This window comes from Taudactylus pleione, unplaced genomic scaffold (genome assembly GCF_031769625.1).
Source record: "Taudactylus pleione unplaced genomic scaffold, aTauple2 ptg000070l, whole genome shotgun sequence".
Classification (NCBI taxonomy): domain Eukaryota; kingdom Metazoa; phylum Chordata; class Amphibia; order Anura; family Myobatrachidae; genus Taudactylus; species Taudactylus pleione.
Genome location: NW_028284472.1, coordinates 10443680 through 10464283, shown reverse-complemented (window position 1 = coordinate 10464283; position 20604 = coordinate 10443680). Strand labels below are relative to the sequence as shown.

The following is a 20604-nucleotide window of genomic DNA, read 5'->3' as shown; positions in this document are numbered from 1 at the left end:
TGATCTCTGAGAAACGTGCAAAAATTGTACAAAAAACAGCTTCCAGTAAATGTCCAGAACAATGTATCACTGTAAGTGGCTGATGATTTAGTTGAAACATCCGCTACATAGTTCATGTAACAACTGTAATTTATTACCTGTAGCAATACTTTACTTAAACTGTTTCAAGTTTCCATCCAGCAGATAAAATCACTGGTCAATGTGTAGCAGTGAAAAAATAAGGAAATATTTTCTATGTCACTGGCGTCCCAGTGCAAACAGTTGGTGTTATCCGATATTACTTGTATCCAATCGGTGTCCTTAATAATCACCCATCAGTAATATAAATCCTTAATATTCATCCGGCAGATGAAGGATAGCGTGGTCATGCTGCGGGGGATTCCGATACCAAGGTTCCCGTACCTGCAAGGTACCGTCAGCTGGCGGGTAGCGTGGTCAAGCTGCGGGGGCTCCCGATAACAAGAATTCCTGTGCCTGCAAGATGATAATAGGCGGGCGTGATCCGGAGGTATTGTTGTATCCCACCACTGCTGTAAATCAATCTTTGGTATCAGGCAGTGTACACAATCTTGTCCCGAGTGCCAAGGTCGATGACCAGAGTCTGCATGTGGTTGGAGGAATCGGTGTCTGTTTGTCAACATGGGGACCAGGTTCGCACCGAGTTTTGCGCATCTCTATATGGGCCGCTTTGAATAAGAGATGCTCTGGATCGGTCCATATAGAGATAACCTGGTCCCCTATGGCTGTTTTATTGATGATTTATTTATTACTTGGAATGGGGGTTCAGCACTTGCACTGGATTTTGTGAATTATTTAAACACCAACACTTACTGTATAACCTTTCTTTCACCCACACTTTTAATTATGAGGTTGTAAACTTTTGGATATTGCATTTTTGATTTAAGATAATGTTGTTGTTTCATCTAGTTATATAAAACCTGTAGGTGCAAATAATTATCTACACTTTACAAGCGGTCATTACAGACCATGGATAAAGAATATCCCAAAGAATCAAACACTAATGGTGCATACACACGATCAGATTTTTCCTTCAGATATGAACGATAACGATTTAAAAATCGTTCAGTCGTTCATATCTGAAGGAAAATCGTTCATATCTGACATGCCTGAACGATGGACGATCAACGATGCGCGTTCCCGTTTGTCAGATAACGATATCTGACATCTGATGGGTTTGCAGTCAGACTTGGACGATTCCATTCATTTTAATGCAGTCAAAAATCGTTCAATCGTTCAAATTGTTCAAATCGTTCAAAACTTTGGTAAAATCGTTCAAATCGTTCAAATCGTTTAATCGTTCAATCGTTCATCTGACAAATCTGACAAGTCTGACAAATCTGACCGTGTGTACGCTCCATTAGGCATAATTGCGCTTTAGATAAGAATTTCCTTCTCCAAATGGAAGACATGATTATGCATTTTAGAGGAAGGGGTTATCCAGAATATAGAGTGGAGAATGCTAAACAATATGCTAAATCTAAACAAAGATCAGATCTCCTTATGGATAAAATAGGAGTCCAAAAGAACAAAAATCATAACAATATAAACAAGAGGCATGGGAGAAAGAAAGAAGAAACAGTAGAGAGTATATCTGAATCTGTGACTTTTATATCTACAGTAAGTTCAATACTAAATCAGGAAACATAAAAAAGATCTAGTTCAATAATTTCCCCATTCTAAAACAGGACCCTATATTAGAAAAATGCATCGAGAATAAACCTCTGATTACCTTAAATACAAAAATCAGGAATATATTGGCACCTAGTGAACTGAGGGTGAAAAAAGAATCCTCTATATATACATGGCTGCCATTTAGGCCTGAAGGTAGTTACCATTGTAATAGAAATATTTGTCTGATATGTAAACATATGAAGAATAAAGTCCACAGTGTTATAACTTCTTCTGTGAACGGGGAATCTTTTCAGATTAAACAGTTCATGAACTGTGAATCAACATACTGCATATATGTCTTACAATGTCCGTGTTCCCTACAGTATGTCGATAGGACAACTAGATCTGCCAAATGCACAGTTAGGGAACATAGAGGAAATATTATTAATAAAGTGATTACGCACAGTGTTTCACGTCATTTCTTACACTGCCACAGTGGTGACCCCAATGGTCTATCCATTGAGGCAGTGGAACAAATACTTAAGACAGGAAGAGGAGGAAACATGGTTTTGCAAATTTTGTATAGAGGAATTCGCATGGATCTTTAAACTTTATACCCTCAGTCCAGGGGGCTTAAATGAAGCATTAGACTATATAGCTTTGGAGTACTAGATCATGGGTATTCAAGATTTAGACATATACTTTTATCAGGTATACTCTTAAGAGAAAACTAGAGGACATATGGATGTAGAATTGTAGATATACCTATAATGAAACGAGGGTCGTCTGTCGCCGTGGAATTAGAAAGGCATAGGTTATATATCTGCATTTATATTGATCCCTATTATATATTATTATCTGGCACCACAGTAGATTTAGATGGACATTTAGTTTACTGGAGTTGATGATATAACTTGTGGGAGACAGATGAGTTTATGATATGTTGTATGTGTACTCCAGTGTGATACGAGGGATGGCGGTCGCCGTATGTACCACTGGGTTAGATATTTTATGGTGGTAGAAATGGAAGTTATCCCCACAACCGATGTAACACATCGTGTGCTTAGTAAAATATATGTCATATCAATATATGTTACATTAGCAAAATACTGAGTCATATATTTTTTATCGAAAGTATACACTTATACTCATGTACAGTATATATACATTAAGGTGTGTTGAATTTGTTGGCCTAAAATACAGTTGTCTAAAATACAGTTTATTAAATGGGAGGAACTTGGAAACTATGAGAAGAGTAGAGATATAGAGGAAACAGGAACTAATAAGTTTAAAAATAAAAACAAAAAAGGAGGCTTGTTTAAATAAAGAGTTACTAAATGAATAATAATAATTGGAAGTAAATAACTACTATAATATTATGACTATCATAAATTATTAGTGAAAAGAGGTATGAATATTTATAAGTTTATAATTCTATTAATATCCTTATTTTAAAAAGTTTTTTAAAATGTAATGAGAAGTATAAATATCATGGTGTATTGGAGCAACTGTGACATTCATTATTTTATTTTATTTCCATAGTTTTTATTTATTTTATTTCATATTATATTATATTATTTTATTTATATATTATATTTATATTATGTTAATATTTAATCTGGATAATAATATGTATTGGGCCGGGGGGCAGCGTGACAGATGCCCCCTGGGACAGTCCCATTTTCAGCACTTTGGGCCAGCTGCGCCAGCGACATGCGCAGTAAACTTCCATTGGGCAGACTGTGTCAGTCAGTCTGACACAGCTGCCCATACAGCACCGCGGCATCCAGCCCCGCCCCTTACAAATCAATGGAACTGCCTCCTGTCAGCCCAGATCCTGCTGCCTAAGTCCCGCATGCCGATTCAACCAATAACCGCTACCTTTTCCTCCGCTGGAGGGGAAGGTAGTGGTTATTGGTTGAATTGGCATGCGGCACTCAGGCAGCAGGGTCTGGGCTGACAGGAGGCCGTTCCCGTGACTTGTAAGGGGCGGGGCTATAGCTCTGCCCTCAGTCTCTCATTTCCCCTGCCAGAGGACAGTGCGGCCATAGCTTAAAATGTTATGAAATACAGGTGCATGCTGCGAATGCGGGTGAGAGTACCGCAGCGCACCTGGCCTCCAGTAATCCCTGGCTTTCTGCCTGTAATGCCCGCCTCCCCTCCATTCCTAATACCCAGTCACCCAGATCCTTCTGCTGCCCCTGTCTATTCCTCTTGTCCCCAGCTACCCACCCCCTCTAATACCCGGTGGCACCCAGCCCCTTCTTCTGTCCCTGCCTACTCTTCCTGTTCCTAGCTCCCCTCCACCTCCTCCTGTAAAGTATTAGGCTTCCCTTAACATTTAATACCCGGAACCCAGCTCTTTCTCCTGTCCCTGCCTACTCCTCTTGTCCCCACCTCCTCTGTATGTAGCTCCTCACCCACTCTAATGCCCAGTGGCACCCAATCCCTTTTCCTGTTCCTACCTACTTCTTTTATCCCCAGCTCACCTCTACCATCTCCTTTATGGGGTTCCCCTTCCCCTCTAATACTAAGTGGCACCCAGTCCCTTTTCTTGTCCCTGCCTACCCCTCCTGCTCCCAGTTCCCCTCCCCGATTCCTCCTACAGTATAACCAGCTCCTCACCTCCTATTCCCTGCTCTCCACCTCCTGGTCCCTGACTTCCTCCTACAGTATAACCAGCTCCTCACCTCCTATTCCCTGCTCTCTGGTCCCTGACTTCCCACCTCCTATTCCTTTCCCAACTTCCACCTACTACTCCTGTTTCCGGCTCTCCACCTTCTACTCTTGTCCCCGACTCCCCATCTCCTACTCCTGTGCCCGGCTTCCTACCTCCTACACCTGTCCCCAGCTCTGCCTCCCACACATCAAGAAGACGAGGAGCCATAAATACCTGTAGCATGAGCGCAGCCACCCTCATCCAGCTCCCACAGAATAAAAGGACAGAAGAGTGCACAGCTAGATGCAGAGAATTCCTTGAGCATTTTTGTTCAAAGGTAAGAGAACAAAATCTTTTTGGTATATTTTTATAATGTATGGTATTTATTGATTCGTCGCTTTTCATAAAATTATGCTACAGTTTCTGCATCATTTTATGCAACACTGCTATGTAAGAACAGTCTAATGCAGAAGATTTCACAGAAATCTCCTGCAGAAGGCTAACTACCGTAGCAGACTGCAGTCCCCATTAATGTCAATGGGGACTGCAGTCTGACCTCTAGGTATAAAGCTGATGCTATTGGGTAGAGCTGATTTCCCCTTGGCGCTAGAGACCTGGAAGTGATGTGAATGAGGGTGGAAGTGCAGTTCCATGCCCATAAAGGCCACCTAAAGAAGAAACTAGTTCCCTCGCTATGCTCGCCACGCTTTGGGCTCGGTGGGTCTCTGCAATATTGCATTTCCCTCTATGCCCACTTGGATGGTAGGGAATAACGTTGGACAGTAGCTGATAACATCAGGGCCCTCTCCTTGAAGTGAATCTAGACAATACCATGCTATTGGGGGTATTAGCTTGGCATTCTAGGGGTATGTGGAGATGTGTAGTGGTATATGGGGAACGCTAAAACATAAATTGTGATGGGACCCTGAAATGGTCAGGTAGGACCCTATTTTTTTTAAGTGGAGGTCCCTGGGACCCACATATTTTGTCACTCAGCGCAATCACTGGGCCAGTGATTTTTTTTGTGTCAAACAAAGCATCAATACCAGAAAAAGCTCATATATAAACCCTGTCATCACCCATATAGAGCATTCCCCCTTGTCACGTTACCACCTAGTGTGTGAGGAAAAGCAAAGTAGGTCTGTGATTTCACTTTTACACGTAAAGCAGAAAACCTCTCTGACCTGTAATAGGTTCAAAAAGAAACATATGGCTGGAGGGGCCCCACATAACTGCTTACAGAGGGTCGGATGGCAGGGTGCCATCCATACTTGCCAGGGCCGCTTGCATGCATTTGCCCCCCAGGTTAAAAGTTGCCAGCCAGCACCTGTCTGTATGCATTAAAAACCAGAGTTTTAGAATAGAGAAATCTGCTTAAATTTAAATCCACTAAATGAGGTGTTTTAAAAAGGAATCGAAAACATTGCACTAATTGAATACAGGTGCTTTGCATCAACCAATTATTAACTGGAACTTGTAGAAATAAAAGGAGGCAGAAATGCCTGTATCTTTAGTCTTGAGAAAGTCGGCATTCCACGGGACGAAACGCGTTGACAAACAGACACTGATTCCTCCAACCACATGCAGACTCCAGTCGTCAACCTTGGCACTCGGGACAAGATTGTGTACACTGCCCGGTGCCAAAGATTGATTTATGGCAGTGGTGGGATACAACAATACCTCCAGATCACGCCCGCCCATTATCATCTTGCAGGCACAGGAATCCTTGTTATCGGGAGCCCCCACAGCTTGACCACGCTACCCGCCAACTGATGGTATCTTGCAGGTACAGGAACCTTGGTACCAATATCCCCCGTAGCATGACCATGCTATCCTTCAACTGATGGGTGAATATTAAGGATTTATATTACTATCTAAGGGGGCACCGATTGAATACAAGTGATATCGGATAACACTAACACTGTGCACTGGGACGCCAGTGACACCGAAAATATTTCCTTATCTTTTCATTGCTACACCTTGACCGGTGATTTTATCTGCTGGATGGAAACTTGAAACAGTTTAAGTTAAGTATTGCTACAGGTAATAAATTAGTTACATGAACTATATGTAGCGGATGTTTTAACTAAATTATCAGCCACTTACAGTGATCCATTTTTCTGGACATTTACTGGAAGTCGTTTTTTGTACAATTTTTGTACATTTCTCAGAGATCACCTTATTGGGTACGTATTGTATGAAATTTTGTTGATATTGTGTAACAATTATTCTGATATTTTATTCACCATTTTTAAATATGTACTTTTTATGTGTATAATTAATAAACCTATATTTGGTATGATAAACAAGCCTCCTGCCTAATAAAAGAGAGCACTACGTTTTACCATATGTATTTTTGGTACCAGCGCAGTATTTATTGTTTATAATTAATTTTTTTTGGGATCACAGTGATCTTATTGGGTTTAACTGGACCCTATCAATTATTTGCAGCAGGCACTTAATCCAAGAATCCTTATAAATAAGAGCGCCAGGATCTGTAGTGGTTCACTACATTATTTTCCTAGACCTGTCCTCCCAGCAGTTGGTTTCCCAGCACTGAGGACTTCATTCAGAGTCGGTCGAAGCGGCCGCACGGTTGTACGCAGCCAATGTTCGCTAAACTGCGCATGCGTACAGTTCGCAATGCGCGTGCGCAAACTAGCCGCTACGATCAGAAATTTCTCTTTCCTTGAACACCGCCAGGTCGGTAGTTTGAGTGACAGATTGCGGCGTTTGTGGGTGGTAACATGGGAAGGTGCTTGAAAACGGGGGTGTGGAGATCCGAACGCAGGCGTGCTTCATTATGCGAACGGCGTTTTAAGGGAGTGCATAAATTACAAAGTAGTGTCATGGCACACGTGACATGGGAGGTTTTACACTGACATGATCGTAGAGCTTAAGAGAGGGTCAGGTCAACCTTTAGCTCTACGACCAGTTCCGATGGTATACGATGCTCGCGATTAATCCTTATGTAGCCGGAGATGACGTGCTATGCGTACGAGATGTGGGCGTATTTTTAGCGATCCGACCGCATACACCCCTTGGTCGGCCAGATAACGATCCGACCTTAGGGACGCAACATGCGTGTGGATCATTAGCATATCCGGCCCCTTTTGCTATACGACCGTGCGGCCGCTTCGACCGACTCTGAATGAAGTCCAGAATGTCACCCTGCAATGGCTCTATATCTTCCATCTGAAAAGTGGTGTTGATAGTTCATGACAAAGGACGGTTTCAGGAGATACAAAATTGAAAGAACAATGAACCTGATCACCCTGAATGACCTGATACAGTGGGAACCGTTACAGCCAACAAAGTCACTGGTGATATTTGCTGTGGCATTACGCTTATTTTGTAGATGCTGTAAATTATTGATTTTATGTAAACAGTTTTTGATTCAAAAATAAATATGGAAAGGGCTTCTTGACACCATATTAGCAGGTGTGTATCTGTATACTGTACTTATATAAATACTATCTTCTCTCTCTGTAAGCTGTACAATGCATTTCCCTCTGTGATGAGCTGGTTTCCTGGAATTCAGAAAACAGTGATGAAAAATAGAGATGAGATGCACAAATTTGTTACAAAGACTTTCACCGCCCAGAAGAAACAATTGGATGCTAATGACCAGAGGAACCTTATCGACACGTTCCTGGTGAAACAACACGAGGTAATGCGGCACTTACTGTTTTGTGATATATTTTTGAGAATATGACTCGCAGGGGGTGATTCAGAGGTGGACGCAGGAAAAACCATTGTGCACAAGTGTCCGATGGTTTCCCTCAGTGCATGCGTCCTAATAACCTTGTGCATGCCTTGTGATGGTTAAAGCACTTATGCAGAACAGGTCCTGCGATCTTGCTTGCAGACTCCCCGAGCCACTGCATGATTGGCTTACTGGAGCATTTGGGGGACAGAGATTGGGCGTGCCTGGTCACTGTTCCTGAAAATGGGGGCATGTGACACAAATTCCTGGTCTCTTACTCAATCTGGGCTAACAAATTAGCCTCTTGGCAACTGTGACATTTAGGAGTTGCTAGACCTCTCTTCATTTTATATGTGAATATGTGATCTTGAGCAAGTCTTGGATGTTTTTCCTTTTAGAGAATATGTAAAAAAATAAATTTACATGTTTGAAAGGGATTGTTTGGGAGAGGTACAAGAGGAACATCATCTTAACAGCTGCCAGCCATGAGATCTCATAATACTGAATAATTGCAATTTATGATAATAAAGATATGAGAGGAAATCCACATTGGCAGGTAATTTAAACAGGATGTAGTTAGCATTCCGGTGTGTTGGATGTCGATGGTCTGAATACCGGCGCCGAAATCCCGACAGGTTGGCATACTGGCACGAAATATTCTGAAGGGTGTTAGGGGGAGGTTAGGGTGCGGGGTTAGGGTTAGGCATTAGGGGAGGGTTAGGCACCAGAGAAGAAGGTTTAGGATTATGGTGCCGGGAGGGGGAAGTTAGATTTAGGCACTAGCGGGGAGGTTAGGTTTAGGCACCAAAAAGTGGATGTTAGGTTTAGGGTGCAGGGAGGGGGAGATGAGGCTTAGGCACTAGGGGGGAGGTTAGGGTTAGGCACTTGGGAGGTGGTGTTAGGTTTATGGTGATGGGAGGGGGAGGTTAGGCTTAGGCACTAGGCATGGAGGTTAGGGTTGGGATTAGGCACCGGGGAGGGAGGGTTGAGTTAGGGTAGGGGTTAGGAAAACACTCACATGTCTTCCCTATGGGTGTTGGGAATCTGGCTGTCGAGATGCCGCTGTCGGTATTCTGACCAGCGGGATCCTGATAGCCGGGATTTCATACCCAACCCATTTAAACATGTGGCTTGGCAATTATGTGGGTGCTAGGAGTAACGCAGTTTCAAGGAGTCTGGAGAGAATATGGGTCTGATTCCGAGGTTTACACTAATGCAATCGCAACTGAGATCTCATGGATCACAATTGCTAAAATATGCTAATTCCGTCCAAAGCTTACCTGAGCATAGGGATGCCCACTGCGGCCTTCTCCTATCCATCTGATGACGTACAATAGCGCAAACATCGGCATAATCGACGCACATAGGGCAGTCACACAGCATGTAAGTCATGTCTGACCTATCTCATACTCAGAAGGAGATTGCAATGGCTAATTTATGCATTCCATTTTGTAACCCCTCCCCTGCCCCCCCCCCTCCATTACCTCCCCCAAATGCTAACAACCTGTCACTGTTAAATAGGTTTTAGGGTCTCAGCGTTGGTGATAAAAAATAGTACGTCATCCGCAAATACTGTATGTTACTTTATTAGTAATGTAATTTATGCATTTTAGGAAAAACAAAGTCAGGAATTATTTTTCACCAATGAAAATCTAACAATGCTTGTGACCGACCTGTTTGCTGCTGGCATGGAGACGACCTCGACCACTCTGAGATGGAGTCTTCTGTTGATGATGAAATACCCCGAAATACAAAGTAAGAGAACATTTTGTATTTGTAAATATACCATTTATTTGAAATATTTTGATGGTAAATTGTCAGCTTTAATAAGTAACTTGAAAGTGTGAGGACGCCACAGGTGTTTTTGTGTTTAATGAGCTTCACCTTTTATTTTGGAAACAGGAAAAGTCCAAAATGAGATTGATAAAGTTATTGGTTCATCGGAGCCTCAGGCAATACATCGTAAAGACATGCCCTATACTGACGCTGTTATTCATGAGGTTCAAAGATTTGGAAATATAGTTCCGACTAATCTCCCGCATGCAACTACTGAGGATGTCACATTCAGAGGGTATTTTATCCCAAAGGTAAGAAGTACATTTTATTGTGTTTCCCATTATTGTACAGAGGCGTCCTTATTCACTGTTGCTCATGTTGCGCCAAATAGTCCCTCTCAGTGCATCAGTTCCAGGGCAACTTGGCCGAGCTGAGAGTCTTTCTCAAAATGTGAGTCTTATTCTAATACTTAAACCAAAACAATTGGGAGTGACAAAACTACATTGTATACAGATGTGTTCTCACACATTTAGGGGAGTTTTAAGGGGGGTTGGGTCCTGATTGGACCCCGCTTGAGGTATGCTGGGCAGAACTTTGACCAGGGGAGCCTGTTCTGAGCCTTCCACTGGAAGGATTTGGACGTAAACTTCTTAGAGTGGTAACATTGGATTTCAGAAGACATACTAGAGGGTTGAGGTCCCGGTCAGACCTCTTGTTGATGTACGCTGAGCAAAACTTTGACCCAGGGATCCTTTTCTGGTCCTACCATTGGATGGATTTGGATGAAAACTTCACAGAGAGGTGACAATTGGTCTGGGATGCCTAATAGAGTGGTTGGAGTCCCGATCAGACCTCACGGCACAGTGAGTCATGCAGAAATTTGACCCAGGTAGCCTGTTCTGGGACTTCCACTTAATGGATTTGGATGACAAATTCACAAAAGGGTGGAAATTGGTCTGGGAAGAATAATGGAATGGTTGGGGTCACAGCGGAGTGTGCCGGGCAGAACTTTGACCCAGGGAGCCTGTTTCAGACCTGGGGAGCCTGTTCTGAGCCTTCCATTGGATGGATTTGGATGAAAACTTCACAGAGTGGTAACATTGGATCCCAGAAGACATACTAAGGAGTTTAAAGGTCCTGGTTGGACCTCCCGGTTGGTGTATGCTGGGCAGAACTTTGACCTGGGGAGCCTGTTCTAGGTCTTCCACTGGATGGATTTGGCTTAAAACTTCACAGAGGGGTGACAATTGGTCTGGGATGCCTAATGGAGTGGTTGGGGACTTGTCGGACCGCACAGCGTAGTGAGCCATGCAGAAATTTGACCCAGGGAGCCTGCCTTCCACTAGATAGAGTTGGATGACATCACACCCTTGCACCGATTGGGATGAAACCAACATGAGCTGGTCCAGCTGGATCCTGGCCAGCATGTAGGGGAGTTAAGGTCCCGGTTGGACCTCCCATTGGCGTATGCTGGGCAGAACTTTTACCCAGGGAGCATGTTCTAAGTCTTTCACTGGATGGATTTGGATGACATCACATAATAAAATATAATAGCTTGAAGATTTAACCCGGGCAACGTTGAGAACTTCAGCTAGTGCATAATGTAATGTAAGATACTATGAAAAGAATCCATTAACAGGTTTTTAGATTGCTTAGGATTTAGGTATTTCATTATTCATTGCCAATTTCCTACACAAGTATTGTGGTTAGGATTAGGCTGTGTGTGTTTGGGCGAGGGATTGAGGCAACAGTTAGGCTCTCAGGTGAGGGGTAGGTGTTAGGGAAGGTTTAGTGGGAAAATACTCACCAGCAGTCTGCTCATCAGAGGTCTGCACCACAACTGCTGATCACATAACTGCTGGGTCCTGAAAGGTGATGCTGGAGACGCCTCTGCTGCCAGTGTAGTGTCTGTGTATGTGCTCATTCACACAAATATACATGGTGGAGATCAGGAGCTGTGGTCAGCATGCTTTCACTTTCAACATTTTTACTAAACTGAGAACAAACAAGAAGCAACAATATTTTGCAGCAGCTGTAAAGCAATGCTGTAAAATAACACAGTGGTAAGACATGGAACTGTAGGCATTAAACGATGTGAATCTAGCAGAGCCAGATTCCAATATATAACAATTCCCTCCCCACATAGATAATTTCCTCTCCTTCCAGCTTACAAGTCCAGTCTTTGTGATGAGTGTCTTACCCGAGGAGGGTAACAGCGGTCCTCATGTAGGACCTGTGAACTTGAAGCATGAGAGCTTACAGTGTCTGCAGTCTCCACCAGTTCAGTGTTCACTTCGACGGTATCATAGGGTTGAAACAATTGCGCTACCCTGGACAAGTCATCCGCACAATCCTCCATATCTACTGGTGCAGGCACTGACACCAAAGTTTCTGTAGCAGATTTTTCTCCATCAAGCGCAGGTAATCCGTTATGCTTTTGTGGTTGGTCAAGGTGTCTGTGCTACAGTACATCGGGCTCAATTTTCACTATGTATGACAATGACACTCTACATTGTGTAACCTTTGCGATTACACACTTCTGCTCTCAATGGTAGTTAAGTGATCACACAGTCTGTCCTATCAACAAAACCTGAATTGTGATGGCACTGGTAACTCTTGAGACTGCTTCAGTTGCCGGTCACGAATCAGTTTGTGAATATCTGGTTTAATTAAATCCAGTCTAGACCTAAGGGTCCTACCCAGGAACAACAAAGCTGGGGTTTGGTTGGTTGTGGCATTACCAGCATTCCTATATGCAAACAAGAAATTTGAAAGATTGTGCTGTAATGTTCCCTTGTCTGTGCGCATGGTGCGGTAAGCTTGCCTTAAAGTTTTTATGAAATGTTCAGCCAATCCATTCGAAGCCAGATGATACAGGGTGGTGGTAGAGTGCTGAATTTCATTTTTCTTCATGAAGGTCCAAAACTCTTCAGCACTAAACTGAGGCCCGTTATCACTGAGCAACTGTTCCAGTACCCATGTTCTGGCAAAATGACTCCTCAACACTTCCACCGTGTGTGTAGTAGAAGTGACTGTAAAATATTCTGGCCATTTGGAGCAAACATCCACCACCACCAGAAACATGGACCCCAGAAATGGTCCTGCAAAGTCCACGTGAATCCGCTGACATGGGGTGGATGGCCACTCCCAAGGGTGCAACGGCACTGATGAAGGCATATTTTGGACAGATTGCTACCCGGAACACTCTATGGCCAGACCCAACAATTGCTGATCCAACCCTGGCCACCATACAAAACTCCAGGCCAATGCCTTCAATTTGAATACACCTAAGTGGCCCACATGTAATTCCACCAAGACACTTGTTCACAGTTTAACAGGCATGATGATCCACAACCCCCAAAGGAGGCAGTTGGAATCAACTGTCAACTCACGTCTCCAATGAAAGTAAGGGACCAGCTGCCAGCACACTTATGCAACCCATCCTGTTTGTGTCTCTGTGAGTACTTGAGCCAGGATGGTGTCTTGAGCCGTCTCACGTCTGATCAAATTGGCAATTATGGGAAGACATTCCACTTGCATCATTGTGAAAACATCCCAAGGCTCCTCAGTTTTCTGTGTCAATGGGGCGGTGTGTAAAGGCAATTGTGACAAACCATCTGCGTTAGCATGTTGTGCAGTCCGCTTAAATTCTATAGTATAGCAATGTCCACCTAAAAACAGGGCCCTGGTGGTCACATATAAGCGTGAATTTCTTGCCATATAAATGCTGATTGAACCATTTTATACCCCAAACCTGGCTTAAGGCTTCCCTGTCAATCTGTGCATATTTACATTCAGCCTTGGATAATGCCCGAGATGCAGAGGTGATTGGACGCTCCTGTCCGTCCAGCTTAGTATGTGACATGAAAGCTCCAATGCCGTAAGCTGAGGCATCACAGGCCACTCTAACAGGAAGCGAGTGGTCTTAGTGGGTTAATACTGTGTCTGATGTAATCAAGTCCTTTGCATGTATAAAAGCACGCTCACAGTCTCTCATAACCATTTTTGACCCTGCTGGAGCAACTGATGTAATGGATGCAGAACTATTGCTAAGTTAGGAAAGAATCAGTGGCAATAGTTAATGAACCCCAAGAAGGAGCAATGCTGGGACTTGTATTTTGGCGGGGAGCCATTAACACAGATTCCACTTTTTCCTGACATTTGTGCAGTCCACTGGCATCAATAGTGTGCCCAGAGATTGTAACAGAGGCCATCAATAGTGTGCCCACAGTATGTAACAGAGGCCATAAATAGTGTGCCCACAGCATGTAACAGATGCCATGAATAGTGTGCCCACAGTATGTAACAGAGGCCATAAATAGTGTGCCCACAGCATGTAACATAGGCCATGAATAGAGTGCCCACAGTATTTAACAGAGGCCATGAATAGTGTGCCCACAGTATGTAACAGAGGCCATCAATAGTGCGCCCACAGTATGTAAAAGAGGCCATAAACAACTCACACTTGTCTCTTCTGGCTCTGAGCCCATATTGTTCAAGCTTCCACACCAGCTTCAGGTTTTTAGGGTGTTCTGCATCAGATGAACCTGTCACGATAATGTCATCTAGATAGCATCGGGTACTAGGAACCCATTGTAACACTTGGTCCATGGCTCGTTGCCAAAGAGCAGGGGCAGAAGTGATGCCAAACACCAAATGATTGTACCTGTAAAGTCCTGTATGTGTGTTAATGGTAAGGAACGCCTTTGAATCATCGTCTATCTCCATTGTAGGTATGCATCAGCTAGATCAATCTTTCTAAACTGTCCTCCTGCCAGATTTGCAAAGATATATTCAATTCTTGGTAACGGGTAGTGATCTGTCTGCAGTAATGGATTTATGGTGACCTTAAAATTCCCTCATAGTCATACTGTGCCATTTTTCTTTACTATTGGGACAACAGGAGTTACCCAAGGGCTCCAGTCCACCTTGGATAAGATTTTCTCACTTTCCAGCCTGTCCAACTCCAGCTCCACCTTCCGCCGAACAGTGTAAGGTACCGGGCGAGCCTTATGAAACTGGGGAACAGCTCCATCTGTTAGCACTAGCTTCCCTTTTATGTGCTGCAGAGTCCCAATGCCTGGTTGGAAAACAACTGTAGCTTGGTTAAGGACTGTCTTAAGGAACAAAGGTGGTGTGTGTGTGTGTGATGCTCAGGCTTTTGATGGATGACCAGTCTAACTGAATTTTTTGCAGCCATTCCCGGCCCCACAATGCAGGGCCGCCCTTTTGTATAATGTATAAGTCCAGAGTCTCCTGCTGTCCATTATATTATACAAGTACAGGCAACACCCCGCATGGAATGACTTTCTGTCCAGTATATGTTTTAAGGAGTATTGAAGTTTTGTTTACTTTGACATTTTTAAAATGACGTTAGTACTCTTGCTGTGACTTTACAGAGACGGCTGATCCCGTGTCCACTTCCATTTTAATAGGTTGGTCATTAACTCATGGAGTGGCCCAAATTGCTTGCAAACTGCCCAGATCATTGTCACTGCCTGAGTCCATCTTGTAGTCTTTCAAAGCGTATGTATTCCATACTTTAGTGCGATTTTGTCTCCCACCAGTGGCCTCATAGGGATGCCTACGACTGGCAAACCTGCTTAATATTACCTTTTTGTTGCATTTCCTACACAGTTCGTGTTTAAACCTACAGTCTCTGGGTGAATGTGTACCTGTACCACAGCGGTAGCATACATCTATCGGGGTGCCATTTGCATGCAAAGGTCTTGTTGTTGCCACCATTTTGTGAACTTAAGATGCTGACTTGCCTCCTATCTGAAGATCTATAACATCTTTAACTGCAGCTTCTATAGACAGCGCCACCTGTACTGCACATTTAAACGTAAGATCTGTCTCTGTTAGAAAACGTTTTGCACACTCTCACTAGAAATCACACACATCAGGGCATCCCACACATCAGGGCATCGTTCAGGCCGTCTCCAAACTGACAGTGCTCCGACAGTCTTTTTAGTTCTGCCACATATACAGCCACTGACTCCGCCTCCTCCTGGTTCCGGTAATGGAATCTGAACCATTCTGCTATCACTAGAGGTTTGACAGATGCTCTTGTAATCTTAACAATAGCTGTAAAAGACTTTGCATCAGGTTTCTCAGTGGTTGTTAAACTATGGAGCAGACCATAGCACTTAATAGGACTGGCACTTGTTTCTCATCAGCAACATTATTTACCACAAAATTCTGTTCCAGTCTTTCTGTATACAGGAGCCAGTCATTATTTTCTATGTCAAAGTCACTTAATGTGCCTATGTGCATAGCATACTTGCCTACTTTTGAAAAAGAATTTCAGGGAGATTGTGAAAGCAGCATCTGTGAGCGTGGTGGTAAAGTGGGCGTGTACTGCTACATCTGAGAGGCGTGTCATAAAATATATTTACATCAACATGTAAATGAGCCCCAAAGCAGTTAGTAAGATCTACTTGTTGATGAAAGCACACTGATACTTCTCAGAAAATACATGTAACCATAGGGATCATTGTGCCTTATAACCAGTGCAGGGAAATTATGCTAATGATCCCATTTGAATGTATATATCTCTGTTTTTTCTTTTATATAACAGTGTCATAATGGGGGTAAGGTGAAATGAGGGAGATTGGTAGACTCTTCAGGGAGACAGGGAGATTGCTGCTATTTCAGGGAGTCTCCCTGACAATGAGGGAGAGTTGGCAAGTGTGGTGCATAGCCATGACAGCAGGTTCTTACCAGAGCTTGCAGCTGAACAGAGGACCTGATTCAGACCTGCTTGCTAGATGTGGCCGCTCGCTCCCAGTGTATGGAAATCCAGCTAAGTGACGTCAAGGCAGTGTCTCGCATGGCAAGGCATAAGCACGCCCACTATGTCTTGGCGAGCGATCACTTTGTGTTTACAGACGCCCACCAGCCTGTCTTTAGCTGCCCACTTGCAGAAGTCATCTCCTGGAAGTATATACAACCATCGGTACATCGGGTTCCATCGGATCTGACCGCAGCGCTTGTGGTTGACTGTACCCTACCACAAGCACTGCGAGCACTTCAGTGTATAATTCAACCAGGTGACATGTACTATGATGCTACCGGTTAATTATGCACGCCTCAGAAATAGCATTGAAACACTCAGGCACGCCTGTGTCCGCAACTCCACTCCCCCGTTACTACTGCGCTGCCCTGTTACCACCCACAAACAGTCACTCATTCCACTGGGCTGTCTTTGCAGGGCGAGCGAGCACATCCCGATCGCACTGCGAACTATATGCATGCGCACATTTGCTAACATCGCCAGCAACGAGTGATCGCTTGCTAGTGAACAGGTCTGAATCAGGTCCACAGTGCAAAGTAATTCTCTCACAAATGCACTCCACTTCTCTCCTGGTCTGGGAGATGTGGCCTTGTTTCATAAGCCACTCTGTGTATGTCAGTGCTCGAAGTGTGCCGGTATACAACAGTATGGTATACCGGCACTTCAAGCACTAAGCTAATTTTTTTTTTCCAAGCTGCAGGGACAGGGCGCGTGCGTCCGCCCGCTACTATCAGTCACTGACACACTGCTCACAGGATGTCACAGACAGGAGGACAGCCCCTAAAGCCAGCCGCACATACACACAACTGTGGCTGGCTTTAGGGGCTGTCCTCCTGTGACAGCCCGTGAGCAGTGTCAGTCACTGTAAATGCTGGAGTCCGGCAGTGTACTGCCGCCCGCCCACCCGCTCCTGTACTCCTGCACACCCGCCGGTTCACATCCCCTGCACAGACCCTCTGTATGACGGGCGCCATCCCCCCTACCTTGTTGCTGCGGCCGGTAACAGCCGTCACTCTCCGGCCCTTGTAACGTGCACTGCAGCCACGGCCGGAAACAGCCACAACCCCCTGCCGCTGGCCAGCCGCTACCTTTCCCGGACCCCCAGAGCGTGCATTGCGGCTGCTGGTTGATGACAGATGGCACCTCCCCCACGGGCCACTACACCATGCACTGCAGCCAGTGGCGGATCCAGGGTGGGGGCGATCAGGGGGATCGCAAACCCTAAACACACCACTAAATAGCTGCTGCAGGTCAGAGCACTGGAGGTAATGCTCGTCCTGCAGCCCAACTTGTGTTATGTGCGGCGCCAAATCAAGGTGGAGGAGTCACGTATCCCCGGTCCTCCACCCCGCAAGCGCACATTTATTATCCCAGCCGCATAATTGGGGCAGGCGGCGGGCCGGAGGCGCAGTGGTGTCGGGCCACTCTATGTACATTAAGTGAGAATTTAGAAATCAGTTTGAGGGTAGACAGGGACTGCAGGGGGGGGGGGGAGGATGGAGAATTAGACAGAACTGAGAGGGTGTTAGAGGTGGGAGGAGAGGGGAAATATAACAATAAGAGGGAAAATGAGGGAAAGCTAGGAGAGAACAGACAGCTAAGGAAAGAGCAGGAGATAAAGCTGAAGCATGGAGGAGAGAGCACATAGGACATAGGAGAGTGGGGGGTATTTCTGTTTGGTTGGGGGTTCTAGAATGAGAGTCCTGGATGAATATACATTCAGCCGCTGGCGTAATAATACCGAGTTCAGCAAAAGATGGAATTGGATCAGCCAACAGCACCGGAACCCCTGCAGCCAACTGTTTTGAAGTTAGTGTTTGTGTGAGTGTATACAGTTGGTTGACATTTTTTATTTGATTTCACAGTGTATGTGTGTAGGTATGTGTGTATATGAGAGAAGTCAGGATTAATTCGTAAACCGCCACCCCAAAAAGAAAAGTCTAGATCCGCCCCTGACTGCAGCCGAAGCCTCCTCGCGCGCAGTTCCGCCCGGCTGGGTGATGTGCTGCTCTTCCCCATCAGTACTGACTCCTGATAGAAGCAGCGGTAAGGTGGCACTTGCCGCAGTCTGATATTATGTATTATTGCTTTATACCGGATAATGTGTACAGCACGACTCGCAACAGCGCACGCACACAGCCGATTTTTGCATACTGTGCATGCACCTTCGGAGTGAGTGACAGGTAGTCAGCGTTTGGGGGTGGTGACAGGGGGGTGGGGTGGTCAGAGAAACGCCGCATTGCTAGTCCGTTTAAAAACCGTTGCACGGGCGTACATAGTATAGCCACTGCAATGGCATATGTAGCTAGAGTACTTACTGTGTGCAACGAGGTTAGCAATTCTGAGTAAGGTCAGACCTGCTGTAATTGTGCGTGAGGGGCCAATGTTCCCGATGTATAGGCAGGACTGCAAGGTATTACGGATGTGAGATAGCGGTAGTGGGTGTCTCTATGCTGGCTGTGCGACGGCTTTGCGATTGCAAACATTAGCAATCCTGCGTGCGCAATTGCAATAACAATCCGTAAAGAATCAGGCCCAGTGCAGGTGTAAACGGTGAGAGACGAAAGGAAGGAATGAGAGATGGATGCATCACACCCCCCATTTTGAGATGTCACACCCCTCATGACACATAGCCACACCCCTCATTATGCGTGGCCATACCCATTTCTGCTGCGCCCGCACAGAGTGCATCCCCATACCGCCACTTCAAATTTCCCACTTCGACCACTGGTGTATCTGCTCATTCATACAGACATACATGGAGATCAGGAGCTGTGGTAAGCATGCTTGTAACACCTTTACTGAACTGAGGGCCTGATTCAGAGCTGGACGCTCTGACCGGGAAGCAATCGGGAAGCCGACTGCCTAAATACCGGCAGCCGGCTTCACGACTGTCATTTCCCGGCAAGGGTGAAATGCAGGGCATCTAGATGTAGACGCCCGCATTTCCCCGACGCCTGGAGACCGCCGTGAGCGGACAGCTGCAGGGGAGGGGAGGGTTAGGTTTAGGGCTCCCGGGGGGGACGTAGGGTTAGGCACCCCCCCGGGAGGGTTAGGGTTAGGCTAGGGGGAGCGAGCGTCCATGATGATAGTCGCGATGGTCAAGACCATCGCGACCATCGGGCTTCGGACGAGACCCTGCGGTAGGGTCTCGCTGCCGCAAGCCCTGGAGTGATTTTGGCTCTATCAGAGCCAAAATCACTCCCAATGACATCACTACTGATGTCAGTGGGGCCGGACCCAGACGTTAGGCGTTCCCATGGGAATGCCTCCGTCTGGCAGCCACGCCCCCGGCACGCCCACCAAAGGGGGCGTGCTGTCAATCACCATCGACAGCATGCCCCCTTTGGTGCAAGACCCCGAGTTCCCTCCGTCGTGCGCACTTGGGCACCATTTACCCGCTTGCGAGCGGGTCAGAATCAGGCCCTGAGAATAAAATTAAAGCAACAATGGCCCTCATTCAGACCCACTCGCAAGCGGGCGCACGTACGTTAGGCGTACGTACAAAAATATTTAAATTCAAGGCTCGCTCGTATTTTCGTTCGCATCTAAAAATCCTCCCCAAACTCAGACGACCCCTCCTCTAACTAACGAGCGTGCGAAATAGCGAGCGTACATCCCCGAAATGGCTTGAAGGGAACGCATGCACAAGTATAAACCGGAAGTGGCCTTGTCAGATGTCGATTACCTGCTCCTTTATTCTGCCTACCTCCATCAATCGTATCATGCCAATCAATGTATCAATTAGCTTAATTGTTTTTTTTTTTTCAACACAATGCAAGAAACTTTACTCTTGTCCGTGTTTGTGTTTACCCGCAGAATACGTAAGGCTTAAACATTCGCTTTTATTGCTCAAAAAACATGTTAGCCACAATTAAACAATTGTTCTATTGCTGTGGATCCCCGCATATTTCCCGGGGTTCATTTCTTTATTTAAATTTGCTTACGCATGTCACTGCATCAAGCCTATCATAACTCTCCAGAGATTTCTGGCCCTGTCGAACACATGACTCATACACTAACCAATAAAATTGC

At 45.2% G+C, this 20604-nt stretch overlaps 1 protein-coding gene across 3 annotated transcripts in view; it reads left to right on the top strand.

Moving 5' to 3' along the window:
• The window catches only part of LOC148533767 (cytochrome P450 2C5-like), a 109682-nt gene that overhangs the window by 57822 nt on the left and 31256 nt on the right, over positions 1-20604 (top strand). For all 3 annotated transcript variants that reach the window (XM_088467349.1, XM_088467348.1, XM_088467347.1), the window contains 3 exons: positions 7785-7961; positions 9611-9752; positions 9900-10084. In XM_088467349.1, coding sequence (XP_088323475.1) covers positions 7785-7961; positions 9611-9752; positions 9900-10084 — 504 coding nt within the window. The remainder of the gene's footprint in view (positions 1-7784; positions 7962-9610; positions 9753-9899; positions 10085-20604) is intronic.